The sequence below is a fragment of the Heliangelus exortis genome, chromosome 18 (genome assembly GCF_036169615.1).
Source record: "Heliangelus exortis chromosome 18, bHelExo1.hap1, whole genome shotgun sequence".
In the NCBI taxonomy this organism is placed as follows: domain Eukaryota; kingdom Metazoa; phylum Chordata; class Aves; order Apodiformes; family Trochilidae; genus Heliangelus; species Heliangelus exortis.
Window position 1 is genome coordinate 3,296,116 of NC_092439.1, and position 14,992 is coordinate 3,311,107.

Below are 14,992 nucleotides of genomic sequence, written 5' to 3' on the forward strand. Positions count from 1 at the left end.
ACTCTGCCGCTTCTTCCCTCAGAACAAGTTCAGAATGCGAGGTAACGGGAGCACGACTCAAGGTTATTCGAGTTTCTGCATCACCAAGGCAGCTCTCAGGGTGCCAACCCCACAGGGACTTGGAGCCGAGTCTCTTGCCTCTTGTCTCTTGTCTCTCACATCTTGGGCTGTCATGAGCCTCCTTGCCGGGGGGATTAGGAATTTATTCTGTATCAAACTGGCTCCTTGGACGTTCCCTTTCTTTCAAAGCCTTCATTTTTTCTAGCAGTCGTTCCTTCGGGGTGGCTGAACCCACCACTCCTGAGGCCACTGCTGCCACCAGCTGCTCATCCCGCATCCCCTTGCAGTTAAAATCACTCTGTGCAAAACCTGTGCGTCTTCCCGTGCCTCCGCCTGTACCTGTACCTCTGCGTGTACCTGTACCTCTGCCTGTAACCAGCACTCCCGCCGCTCCCGGGGTTGCGGGACTCCCCCGCACCCCGCCCTGCGCCGCGCCGCCCCGCCCCTCCGCCCCCTCAGCCCATGGGTTGAGCGCTCTCCACCAATGGGGAGGCGCGGAGGGGAGCAGAGCGCGGCGGGGATTGGTCAGCGCGGAGGGGCGGGGGCGTGGCCGAGATTGAGGCGAGGGGCGCGGCCCCCGGTAACGGGAGTGGCTGCGGGAGTGCGTGTCCGTGAGGCGGGAATTGCTGTGGTACCGGGTACCGGTACCGGGCTGGCGGTACCGACCGGCTGCTCTTGGTAAGTTTCCACCTGCGCCATCTCCGAGTTAGCGGGCAGCGTCCTACGGAGCGGTGGTGGTGGGTGCGTGAGAGCAGTGTTGGGCCTTGTCGAGAAGCGGGGCTGGGAGGGAGAAATCCCGGTGTTACCGGCTCGGTGAGGTACCCGAGTACCTTACCCGGGTAAAAGCTGAAGGCATGAGGCTTCCTGAGCCTCCTGGGCACCCCTGTGCTCTGTGCCTCTCCTGTGGAAAAGAGGAGGCTCTGAGGAATGCTGGATGTTAAATAAGGATTTTCGTTTAAAATATACGTTCCCCACCAGGGCTCTTGCCTTGTTTTTGTAGGGCAAAACCTAAAAGTGTGGGGTTTTTTTTTGCATTTCTATTCACTCTCAGGTTTTCTGCAGCGAGTCCAAAGTATGCTGGTGAAAAGCATCGAATGCCTTTATTATTATTGCTTTGAAGGACTTGGTGTGAATTTTGCTGTGTGAATTGTGTAGATTTGTGCTTAGGCACCAAATGGGAAGAGTTTCCAAGTGGATTGTGGGGCTGGTGTGATTTTCCCTTTACCTGTGGGCAGGGTGATGTACTTAATCCTTAAACCCTGAAGTTTGGACTCAGAGGGAAAGTGGATCTCAGGAGTTCCCCGTGCAGGTGATCCTTGATTTGTCATTTTTGCTCCAGGCTCTTCTTAAGAAGCTGACTCAGGCTTTGGGAAAGCAGCATTTGGGGTGCAGCAAGGCTTCTATCAGTGCTCAGTAGACCAAGCAGAGTTTCCAAACCTAGTGTGCTGAGCTCTGCAAATTGGATGAGCTATTTGGCTACTCGAGAGTCTAAAACAAAAACACACCATGAAAATTCTCAATTTAGGGTTTCTTTATTGGATGCTCAGATTATGGGATGATGATCTTTAACAAAAGATGTATTTGGAGAAAGCCAAAGTAAGCTATAGTGCATGTTCCACAGAGAGAATTAGGTGCTGCATAATAAATTATTCTCCATTTCCAGTGATTTCTAATTTAGGTGGGATTATAAACTGTGTTCTTGTTTTCTTTGGTGTGCCAAGGTCGGGTGATAAGTCTGGGTACTGGTCCTTGGCTACTTATGTAATGTTACAACAGTAGCAAAGACACTTAGTTACAGACCTTTATTTTCAGAGGTTTGTAAGGACTTAGCTGAACAGATTTTTTTTCTCTTAGCATCTTGGGTAATAAGCCATATATTATACAGTATACCTTAAAAGAAAGGTCCAGTTAGCAGCAAGTTTAGTGGTTCACTTGGACATCAGTGTTTTGGTTATGTTTTGCTGAATACAAGATCACAAGGAATTGTGAAAGATCTTTTCCTCCTACTCTCCCCCAGATTTCTTCTAATTGGAAGGCTACATAAGAGTTTTTAATAATGTTTGTTTGTATTTTTGTTTTCTTCTGTAGAGCCTTAAGAATTACTGGTAGCCAGCTGGAGTAATACCATGAGTACTTTCTTTCATACAGGAAGGACATCATGGCAGCTCGTCGGGAGAAAAACTCTTCTGCAGAAAGAAAAGGCAAGAACACCCAAAATGGTACTCAAACATCTCAAGTCCAGTGGGGAAGAGCCTGGTGAGAGAAGCTGATGACCTTAATTAGTCATTGTGTTTCAGATTGGTTCACCTTTACTTATATAGATACTTTAAATGTCACTCTTAATTACAGATTGCTACATTGCCCTTCTGTTGAGAGCTCATAGATAACAATCTGTAGTAACAGAAGCCAGAGAGGAATTCTTCAAGATTTTTGAAGACAGGGACCTTGCCAGATGGCTTGTGTTAAAACCCTCTCCTTGCAAATAAGGAAAATAATAAAAAACATTAAAATTTGTAGTTTCCTCAAGGGCTGAACTAAAAATTTATTCAGATTTGATAAACAGGTGAATGAATACCTGTGATATTGCCAGCTGATGTCTTCTGCTCTAGCAAGATTTATGACTCATCTTCCTGTTCTCAAAGAGTTGTGCAAGTATTTGTAGAGTATTTTGTTGGAGCTGGGAAGAGCCATGGGTTTATGTGGCTTGCCACTGCAGACACCTTGTGCTCCAGGGATTTCAACTAAGGGCTGTCCTAGGTCTCTCTTTCCTGTATTTCCCATATATAAATATATAAATATATAAATATATAAATATATAAATATATAAATATATAAATATATAAATATATACATATATAAATATATAAATATATAAATATATATAATATTCTTGTGATTCTTTTACCACTTCCAACTGAACGCTTTATCAGTTGCAACAATAATTGCCACCAAAACCATGAAGTAATCATCTCTTTGCAGGGCAGGTACTATCTGTTCTGTTCCTCTGATAAACCAGCATAGTTTTCTAACAGTTTGTGGTAAAGCATGTAAAAAGCTAAGGTTTTTTATAGCTACTTGTCCTAAAGACATGCAAGTGTCCTGAAAACATTTTCCATTTTCATCTGATTAGTTGAGAAGATCCACTGAAAAAATTGCACGACTTGATCAAAGAAAAAAAAATAAAAATGCTCTCTTTTGTCTTACAGGGAGGTGGACTGGTTTTCCTTGGCAAGCATCCTTTTCTTGCTTATGTTTGCCCCTCTTATTGTCTATTACTTCATAATGTCATGTGACCAGTACCAGTGCTCTCTGACTGAGCCACTCTTTGACCTGCTCACGGGGAATAAACATCTGTCTGACATCTGGAGCAGGACTCCTACCCTGACCTATAGAGCTGCTGGCATCTACACCCTTTGGGTCACTTTCCAGGTATCTTCTTGATTTATGATCTAAATGTAGTGGCTGGTTTTTTTTTTTTTCCAAGTAGTTGCTTGATGAATCCTTTTACACAAAGGATAATGGAATGTCACACTGGCATTTATTTTTTGGTGTTTAATCACTTTCTGTGGCATTTTGGAATCTAAACAGAGGTTATGCACATGAAAAATAAATATGTGGAGTATATACACAAAGATTCCCTTTGTAATATTACTTGTGTGACACATGCCTTAATAATATTTTTTAGAAAAGCAACTGTATAAAAACAATACCCATTTGTTGTAAAATATTACATATATCATAAAACAACACTGCAGAAGGGGTGATATTTTCTACAGACAGACAGTGAAATAACATTGACATGAAAAATATAACTTACTTATATTTGTAAAATATCATGAAACTTACCAGACTCTTTCAATTTTTTTCAAATCAGAAAGCAGCTTACATATAACAGATTAACTTCAAAATAGAAGAATGACAGTTACCAACTGTCCAGCCTTCTCTCCCCAAAAGAATGACAACCATACATTAAGTACCTCTTTCTTTAACATATTACTAGTCTGAAAACACAACAGCTCAATGTTGACATATTTGCTTATCCAATACTTAGTTGAATGTGCCACCTGTTATATTTGATATGTGTATGAAAGGGATGGTGTATGAAAGGGATGGTTTCATTTTTGGGGTTTCATTTTTTCTCATTTTACTGTTAATAAATTCTCTTTCTTCTAGGTGTTTTTGTATGTGTTCATTCCTGACTTCTGCCATAAATTTCTTCCTGGATATGTAGGAGGTGTACAAGAAGGTGCTGTCACTCCTGCTGGTAAGTTCTTCCTTAAGGTGGATGCACACTGTACAGTCTTTTAAAAGGATATTATTTGTAACACATTGGTTATTAAAGATTGCATCTGGAGAAAATGTGGACAGAAATGTTTTCACCTTCCTCATATGTTTACTTAAAGAAAAAAACAAAAACAATCTACATCATCTTTTAGAACAAATGGTAGAATTTCTGTGTTTCTCTTAGTAAAACTATTGATATGGCAGGCACCACAATGGCAATGGAAGAATACAGACTGATAATTTTGGCAATTAAAATCAGCAGTGGACTCTGCTCCACTGTATTTGTCAATGCATTTGCACCCACTGAAGCTGTTAACCCATGGGACTTGAGCAAATTTGTGATGTGAACTGAGTGTGCAAAGGGCAACTTGTTATCTTAGTTTCAGGGGAGACTCCAAATTCACCATTTCATTAAGTGAGAGTGAAGAGAAAAACTCAGCCTCTCAAAGCCTGATGCTTACAGCAGAGTCTAATGAAACTTTCAGAGAAGTGTAACAAGATATTTAATGAGGAGAGTGAGGTCATTTCATGAACACTTGATTAAGCTTCTGTATATTGTATGCTGTATGCATATCCATATTAATAACAAGCTGTACAAAGGCACTCTCACTAACTTTCATTTTTTTCTCCATATTTAAGGTGCAGTGAATAAGTATGAGATCAACGGGCTCCAGGCTTGGATCATTACCCATGTGCTTTGGTTTGCAAATGCCTATTACTTCCACTGGTTCTCTCCCACCATCATTTTTGACAACTGGATTCCTCTCCTGTGGTGTGCCAATATTCTGGGATATGCAGTTTCCACGTTTGCAATGATTAAAGGACACTTTTTTCCTACCAATGCCAAAGACTGGTACGTGGTTATTAATGGTGAGAGCATAGTAGATAATCTGATGTATAAATTGAATGCTGCACAGAATTATAATGACAGAATGTTATCTACTGGCACAGACAGATGGGGCAGTGTATGACTGTGGTTCTTTGCTTCATCAGCACCATCCTTTTTGTCATGCTCCATGTCATGTGGTTGGCAGCCTCAGTGTCACAGATACCCAGCTGTCACAAATAGGATGGAAGCCAGGTTACAGTTAGACAGTTCAAAAGTGTTACCAAGAATAAACTAGGGTACCTCTGAAGCTAAAATCCCTTTCTGCTAATGTAATGCTTTGCTTGGGTCAATTTGGGTTATCTTGCACAATATTGTATGGTTTTATGATATTTATTGTCATGAGGTGAAGTGAGTCTGAAATGTGGTGTCAGAATAATGAGCTGTATTTGTGTATAACTGTGTACTTTCCTAATTTTCTAGCAAATTCACTGGCAACTTCTTTTATGACTACATGATGGGGATTGAATTTAACCCTCGAATAGGAAAGTGGTTTGATTTCAAGCTGTTCTTCAACGGGCGCCCTGGTATTGTAGCCTGGACTCTAATTAACCTTTCCTATGCTGCAAAACAACAGGAGCTCTATGGTCAAGTAACCAACTCCATGATCCTTGTCAATGTCCTTCAGGTAAATTCAGAGGAGGAAATTAGGCAACCAGTTAGGAAATAGACTAATATCAAAGAAGAAAAAACTTCCTGCATTGAAGTTGAATTTACACAGGTTTTTTTTTCTGGCCTGAACACAGCCTCATTCAGTGGTGATGCACTGGGACTTGCTTCTTGGGACACTTGTATTCTTTTCTTTGAATACTTGCATTTATTCAGAGTGCTGCCAGTGGCATGGTCATGTCTACAGCAGCAGATTTCAGTGTAAACTAAAATTGAGAAATACTTTTCTGAACCTATATTCTGGTAACAGGCATAGCCTGATCTCGAATCCAAAGAGAACAAGGATGAATTCCATGGCTTTAGATGGAGCAAGATTGGGCAGGGTTTTTTTTCTGCATCTAATTCTTTTGAGTGTGTGTGAGGTGTGCAGAACTACAGATGTCTCCACACCTGAAGAGAGCCAGTCTGGTGCTGTGTATCTCTAAGTATCCTTGCAGTAGCACACCTTTCTTCATTATCTTGGTTAGTATTGCTTTGCATTACTTATTACTGCTTTATCTATATAGAAGCAGTATGTTTGTGTGATATTTTCCTCTTAATCTGCTTTTTTTGAGGTGTTAAAAACACAAGTCCGTTTTGAGATCCTGTCACAAGACAGCACAGAAAGATTAGGCTGATGCTGTTAAGCAGGAGAAGTGGTGTCTGTGCTTTGTTAGTAATGTGAAACTCTTCTGTTTCAGGGTATTTATGTTTTGGACTTCTTTTGGAATGAAGCCTGGTATTTGAAAACCATTGATATCTGCCATGATCATTTTGGATGGTACTTGGGCTGGGGAGACTGTGTTTGGTTGCCTTACCTTTATACTTTGCAGGTAAAAATGTGGTACAATACATGCTTGAGCTAAAGAGAAAGAAATTTTCCAGAAACCTTCTGCTCAGAAGCTTGATTTGTGTCTTCAGTTGCTTCTCATGTGAATACTGAGTAACCTTCACAACATCCTTTGTAACAACTCACTTGTAGGAAGGCTCACTCTCTTTCCTTCTCCTCCCCTTTTTTTGTGCCCTATCTCTCACTGTCTATTGTGTCTGTATATTTTTCTTAAATCTTTTCCATCTCATTTTGTGCTCCTTCCATACTGAGGATTTTTTTGGTGGGTGGTGGTTTTGTTTTGGTTTCTGTCTGTCCTGATTTTTCTGCCTCCTTGCAACTTTCCTCTCTGTGTTCCACGTAAGAAACACAATTTTGAAGAGAGAGAAATAAAGTGTAGGTTTTCTGGAAAAAAATGTAGAAAAATGCAGAGTTTTCTGAAAATTTTCAACAGTTGTTCTGGTAGGGTGAGTTTCCCTGTTCTTTCTGTTTATCTGTTCTGGTTCACTTTTGAGTCAAGGAATTAGTCTGACATCCTGAGCATAGATTTAATCACTGATTATCTCTTTTTCTGCCCTCCAGGGTTTATATTTGGTTTACCACCCTGTCCAGCTGTGCACAGCTAATGCTGTAGGGATCTTGATGTTGGGCTTGATTGGCTACTACATCTTCAGAATGACCAACCACCAGAAGGACCTCTTCCGTCGGACCAACGGAAACTGCAAAATTTGGGGGAAAAAACCAGAATATATTGAGTGCTCCTACATGTCTGTGGATGGGACCAAGTTCTACAGCAAGCTGCTGACCTCAGGCTTCTGGGGGTGGGCACGCCACTTCAACTACACAGGGGATTTGATGGGCTCCCTGGCCTACTGCCTGGCTTGTGGGTTTCAACACCTCTTGCCTTACTTCTACATTGTTTATATGACCATCCTGCTCACCCACCGTTGCATTAGGGATGAACACAGGTGTTTCAGCAAATATGGGAAGGACTGGAAGTGCTACACTGCTGCTGTGCCTTACCGCCTCCTGCCAGGGGTGTTCTAAAGCTAACACAGAGTCCAAGGGGAAGAAAAAAAGAAATCTTTTTTTTTTTTTTTCAGAGTTGAAGAGAGTTTATCCACATAGTTAAACCAGCAAAAACACTTTGTGAAGGACACTTACACTGTTCTGAAGAGAGCTGGCTGGATAATAATCCTTGCTACAGAAGATGCGTGCAGGCGGACTGTGAGTGAAACGAAGCACTGGAATGTCCTGGGTTTTTAGAAGATTCTTTTATCTGGAACTACATTTTTTTTTTTTTTTTCCCTGGTCTCTCAAAATTAACCTGGAAATGAAGAAAAGTTGCATATATTGGACCCTTGACTCACGACAGTCATAACCTACAGTCAGAAACTCCCCAAATGAGGTTTTATTGTTTGTTCCTTTTTAAGAAGTTAACTGGGGAAATGCTGAACTGGGAACCTGACTTAAAGTGGTGTGTGAGAGGATTGTTATAATCTGATAAATGTTTATGAAAACTGCTGTAAATTGGTGTAGCTCAAAAGTTATGTTAGTTTACAGCACCTGGAAAATATGGTGCATGACCAACTGAGTATTATTTTGATACAGAAATCAAATCTGTTTTGTGAAGATTCTGAGCATATGTTGAGCTCTTTAATGTGGATAGAAAGCTTGGTTCTCTACTATTTGTATAAAATGTTTGTAAAAATTTAAGAAATAAAGTCTTGCTTTCGAGATGTAAAAAAAAACCCTGCTAATTTTCCTTTCAATTATTTCTTTACTTGTTACATAGTTATCTGCCCAAGTTACTGGAATCAAAAGGAGTTCTTCCAAGAGTAATTCTGAGAGGTGGTTCAAGAAAGCATAAAGGAGAAACAAGCAAAACAAAGAGGGATCATAGTATTAACCATGCACCATGAGATAAGCTTGGTAGTTATGTTCAAGCTAAAAGACTTTGTATATTTATGTGTAAAATATAAAAGTTTTATAGTAAGTAGGTAACTAAATTGTGTTGGTTTGTCTTTTTTTTTTTTTTTTAGGAGCTGCTGAATGCCAGGCCAGCTGTCCATCCAGATCTTCATTTTTGTTCCATGTAGACTGAGTAAGTATATAGTGTAGACTTAGTATACAGTATATAATACACTTAGTATATAATATAGTATATGGTATATATATAGTATATAATATACTTAGTATATAGTATATAATATACACAAGGGTCTGCATCTGGCTGGAAAATAAAGTACCAATTCCATTTAGTTTTTTATTTCATATAATAAATGAGTTTTGGAGAAGCATGAAAAACATTTTTATCTATCCTGTAAACTTCATCCTAACATAAGCAATGTGTAAGCAGTACTCTAAGCCATGTCCAACTGATGTTGCTCCTTAAACAGAATCACTTAGAAGGGCATCAGCTCACTGACCTTCAGGTAGGGTGGTGCCTAGGTCATGTTTTATGTTGTATGTGTTACAGGACTGTTTAAATTTGTTTCCTCAAGAATGCAAAAAAACCCAAACCAAAACAAACATGGGTATTTAACTTTGAAAGTTTTGTGTGTAGTACATACTAGTTTGGCTTTTGCCTTGATATTTCAGATTTATTGGTACAATGCTGTCAATATCACCTCCCAAGTTTTGAGAGTTTAGTATGTTGGTAGTGCTTGTTTAAATTGGCTTAATAATTAATGGATACAGCAAAAGATTGTGGTAGTTACTTGGAGCAGTACTGAACTAGTTTGGTTGGATTACTGTAGGGAGGAAAATAACAAACTGCTACTTGAGCAGGGCACAACAAGCTAAGCAAGTTACAGATGGCCAGAGATCTTCCTGAGGAGAGGAAAAAATAATAAAAGGCCACAATTTTCTAGTGTGTAACTGCTACAGGTTGCCAGTATTCAATCTACACTTAAGGGGGGGGAAAAAGGAACTTCCTATAGGGAAGGAGGGAGGATGCTTTGCGACATTTGCAGCACCTGTCACTAGAGGGCATCACGAAACGATGACATTCCTGAAAACCGAGCTCTAACTTTCAGCAAAAGACCAGTAGTCATTTAGAACTCTTGAAGCAAAACTGCAGTTCAGTTTATTCCTGTTCAACCTACAAGAACCCTGGCACAATTCAGCGGTGGATTATAGCATACATGATGCATTGAGGCTTTAAACGTGTTGAGAAATATGCAAACTCCCTTTTAATAATCTACACCTGTGAGTAACTCTGACTAATGGGATGTAGTGAAAAGTGATTGCTCAGTTTCAGTTTTGTTGAGACATGAATGACAGCAGAGGTACAGGCTCTTGACACGTGATGCCAGCCACAGTGTATTTTCTGCTCTGAATTACCAGTCTTAGGTTCCAATCATGTGCTAACCTTAACCTATTTGGTTTTTTCCAATGATGTGGTGTCTTCATTGAAGGTTAAAAGTCATGTGCAATCAAAAATAGAACTGGGATAGTTGTTCTGCTTTAACTCATGCAGGGAAAAAAAAATCCTAAGTATTTGCCAAATCAAAACAGAGCAAAAACTCTTTTTTAATTATTTTTTAGATCACAGATATGAACCTACTTCACAGCAACTGGACAGGTAATAAAAGTACTACTTCTTTGGATTTTTATCTTGTATATATTAACAGGAAATTGAGCAGTCATTTATTTTCTGCCTTGGGTTTCTTTTTAATGCTTTGCAGATGTATATCTCCTGAAGTATGAATAGCTGAAGTTAGCAGCTGAGCAAAACATGTCAATTGTGACTATAAAAATGTTTAGTGCCCTTGTTTATTGGGAGTCAGGAGTGCTGGGGGAAATGTTTAAGGCAGGTGCAGTGGCTAGAGAGAGAAGAATGGTTTTGGTTTTCTGCTTCTGTTACAGTGAAGAGGGAACTGCTTTCAGGACAAGCACATGAGAGTTTTCATTACATTAACACTTCCTGAACTTCCCTTTTGCATTATCAGCCATCAACTGTAAAGTCCAGGAGACTGATTGCATGAAGTGCATTCATGTTACTGTGTTTTCAAAGAATGCCAAGATCTAGGATATAGTTTTGACATGGATATGAACTGAAATTTATGACTGCTGAATTTAATCTTATGCCATATGGCAATGTTATTAATATGCAATGCCTCCATTCTCAAGTACTGCTCTGTCCCCATGCCAAGTTTATACTTGGGGATAAAATAAAAAAAAGAAATCAAGTCCCTAAAGGATCATGTTTCTAATGCAACTTGGAGTCTTGAGAATCTAAAAATGAAGAAAGAAGTATGTTCCAGTTGTGTTGTTGAGCATTGTGTGGACATATAGTCAACATATCTCGTTTTCTTGAGTGCTTTTACTAATTGTGTGTCTCTTTCTCACTTGCTGAGAGCCACTGAGTGTGTCCTGGGTTTTAACTGCTTTATAGACAACAGCTTAATCAAAATCAGTATTTTTGTTCTGTGCTCTCATTTACATTAGGAGCAGAGAGAGTTACATACTAAACATTTTGAGAATATAATGAATGTATTTCAACTTCATGCATACATTTCCAAACTGTACTTTCCTCAGGAATTTTTTGTCTAAGTTTAGAAATCCTTACTGAAAAGAATTCTGACTCTGAGTCATAAGCACAGGCAATCTGTACCTTCCCACGTAGCTGGGAGTTCTGTTTTAAGTGGGAATGCAAAACCCTTGGCCAATCTTCCTGGACTCTGAGAACTTGCAAACTGGAGTACAGCAGTTGCTGTCTCATATCTGAGTGCCCCTGTACCACTTCTGGCTATGCACAAATAACACAGAAAAGGAACTTGGGTAGTTCTGAAGATAGCAGCAAACATACAAGACATACATACAACTAATTTTATTCAAGTTTCACAGGCACAGTTGATGGCTTTATTTTAGGGGTGTAGATGGAGGTGGAATTACAATGATCCTTCTGTTGGCAGGGCTGTGGTGTTATTCCTATGGCTTCATAAAAACAGCAGAACTGGAGGAAGATATAGGAGAGAGATGATAAGGAAGTAGCTTCCAGAATTAAATTCAACACTATCTGTGCCCTCTAACTTCTTCAGAGAACATTACCCTTATGGGCAAAATATTATTATTTATACTGCTTCATAAAACAGCATCAAAAGCCATGAGGGAAAATGTGAAACTCATGATATGATGTTTTGCTACGATAAATAAAGAACCATTATACTCTTTATATTTCAAATCTCATATAGTTTGATCTGATTTAATGACAATTTCTTATACTTGCTTCTTTGTCATTTACCCAGAGATGTGAATACAAAATGCAACTTGAAAGCTTCTAAACACCAACACATCTCTTTACCATTATCTAATTAAAATTACCCTAATCACAAGTATAGGCACTTGTGTCTTTGAGTGACAGTGCACTTTAGTCCAAGTCTTAGTCTCTTAAGGATTGTGAACAAGTAGTTCTTCTTACTCATGCAAACACTTAAGTAGTTTGAGTAAACTTACTCACAGAGTATAAATAAAGTAGATATTTAACAGTGCAGCATTAATGGCACAAAGTATAGAAAAAAGTTAGAAAACTTCTCAGTTTTGCCACAATTTACTGTCCATAAATAGTGCAGCAATGCTTCTGTCTAAGCTTAGTTTTTCACTGTATGCTGTTAAATAATAGCAGGTGACTATTTTTAAAAAATAATTAAGGAGTATTTTTTGCATTTTGCATCAGGTTTCTATTATTCACCTACTTGTTGGTGATCATGGAGGACTGCAGATATGCCCCTGGCATTCTCAGAACTGCTTCCTTAAGCTACTATCTTTAACTGAGAAAACCATAACACAGTTTCAAGTTGATTTAAACAACAAGAAATAGCAGCTGTTATTTCTTTGGGGATTTAAATATGTTCTGTGGCAGATAATTTATTTTTTTTTTAGCCTTTCCTCTGATAGTGGAAAAAAACACTTATTTTTATTCTTTTGGTCAACTTGTGGGCCTAAATGATGCAGCTGAAGATACTCCAGTCCTAAGTGCTCAACTTGCACTTATGCAGGGTCAGGGAAGGAGAGTTAGGGCAGTGCAGGTGTGGGTGCATGACCCACATGAATGAGCACAGCACAGGCCAAAGAAATAACCTTGCAATAGAGAGCCTGATGAGGAATAGCTTACTATATATTGATTTAGCATGCTCAGGAATATTGGGATTGCTGGAATGTGGTTCTCTGGGCTCTCTTTTCAGCAGTTATTGTTTCCCAGTGTGTGTGTGTCCATTTCTATCCTGACAACAAATGAGGATGAGAGAGGGGCTGGGACTGGAGGAAAAAAAAAAAACCAGGGTAGAAGGACAAAGCCTTGAGAGTTACTGCAAAAGAGAAAAGAGCAGGAAAAGCAAATAAATGCCAAGGATATGAGAGGAGTCCAATGTTTGCCTATCTCATAAACAGCTTACTGACGTATTTAAAATGATTGAAAATCTCAGTTGAAGATTATATGAAGTACAAGGTACTATCAGCAGTCATAAAAACCCAACAGCCTTCATGGCTGTAAAACATTTTCACAGCTACTCTTTCTGCAAGTTACCTGGTGACTTTTTTGAAATGCTGTTACTGTTTCAGTTTGACATCTGACATGGGAGGACTGCAGGGTCATGAAGAGTTTCTTTTTGTTTCTTGCAGCCAACCAGTTAATAATAATTTTCTTTTTTAATCTGAAATTTTCTATCCTCTAATGAAAACTTCCATGCCTCAGAGAAACTTGGTTGCTGGCTAGCAGGATATAAACTCCTTAAAGCACTTGATGAAGATGCCACCTCCAAGGCAGTAACACTGAGCTGACAGTAACACTGATGTGCCAGGCCAGGCTTCCTCTTAGCACATCAGAAATAAATCCCTGTGCACAATTCAAAACTCTTCAGATCTCCATCATCTGGCACTGCATTGAGAGGGAAATTTTCCATGGACTGAAGAAAGAAGGAAGGAACAAGGGCAACTCACAGCTGGCACCAGCCCACACATTAACCAGCAAACACTTTGAATTCTCTCAAGATGGCTGCTAACAGCTTCTTTTGGCCATTTGCTGTGTACTGAGGGTTTGTGGGGGTTTTTTTGACTGAATTGGTAGCTGTCATTCTAATAATAAATGAGAACTTTGCTATGACTGTACAGAAGAGGAAATACTCTCCCCCTCTTTAAAATAGCTGCAGAAAACTGCGTCCAAAGACGTGCTAACCAACTGCTATGAAGGTTGCAACATCAAACGTTTGAGAATGGATTTATGATCGCCGTAGTAACTCTTACTCTGTCCCAGTGCTGTACAACACTTCATGACCCAACTTGCTCCCTCCTCCTCCTCTCCTGCCCTCCTGTCACCAGCTCACAGCCAGGCAGGAATCGGGCACTGTGCTTTTTTCATTTGATGTGCGCTGAGAATTCTGTGGTAACCTTTCATCCTCTTAACGTTTGCTGCCATCATTATCAAGTCTCCCAAATGTTTACAGCTTTTGCAAGGACTGGAAACGCCTTCCTGTGGTTTCATACCGACTTCGTCAGCCTCGGAACTCTGTGCCTGTTCCAAGGGTGCTCTCGGCCATTCCTCTGGTGCCAGGTGGCAGGGGTGGGACAGGTGATAACCCTGCTCAGGGTGTTTGTTGTAGGAAAGGCGTGGGACTCTGATGGCTTCTAGCCCAACCTGTTTGTTCCTTGGCACAGCCCCCCAAGCAGAAAAGGAGTTGGTCCTTAACTCTGAGGGGAGGGAGGGCACCTCGAGTACCGTGTCCAGTTCTGGGCCCCTCAGTTCAGGAAGGAGATTGAGGTGCTGGAGCGGGTCCAAAGGAGGCAACTGGGCTGGGGAAGGGACTCGAGCACAAGTCCTATGAGGTGAGGCTGAGGGAGCTGGGGCTGTTCAGCCTGGAGAGGAGGAGGCTCAGGGGAGACCTCATCACTCTCTACAACTCCCTGAAAGAAGGGTGTAGCCAGGGGGGGGTTGGTCTCTTTTCCCTGGCAACTCTCATCAAGACAAGAGGGCACAAGAGGTCTCAAGTTGTGCCAGGGGAGGTTTAGGTTGGACATCAGAAAGAATTTCTTTACGGAGAGGGTGATCAGACATTGGAATGGGCTGCCCAGGGAAGTGGTGGATTCTCCATCCCTGGAGATATTTAAAAAGAGACTGGATGTGGCACTCAGTGCCATGGGCTGGGAACCGCGGCGGTAGTGGATCAAGGGTTGGACTTGATGATCTCTGAGGTCCCTTCCAACCCGGCCAATTCTATGATTCTATGAAAAGGCGAAGCACGCACCGAATGAGCGCCTGTAAAAAGGGAAGGAGGAGTCTGGGGCAG

At 40.5% G+C, this 14,992-nt stretch overlaps 1 protein-coding gene across 1 annotated transcript; it reads left to right on the forward strand.

The window, feature by feature from the left end:
- Positions 1–616: 616 nt before the first annotated feature.
- DHCR7 (7-dehydrocholesterol reductase) lies at positions 617–8,458 on the forward strand. The gene is made up of 8 exons (XM_071761915.1): positions 617–738; positions 2,209–2,316; positions 3,267–3,489; positions 4,234–4,324; positions 4,984–5,197; positions 5,654–5,858; positions 6,580–6,711; positions 7,290–8,458. Exons 2-8 carry the CDS (start codon positions 2,219–2,221, stop codon positions 7,752–7,754), a joined length of 1,428 nt encoding a protein of 475 aa, XP_071618016.1. The 5' UTR covers positions 617–738; positions 2,209–2,218; the 3' UTR covers positions 7,755–8,458.
- The last annotated feature ends 6,534 nt before the right edge of the window (positions 8,459–14,992 follow it).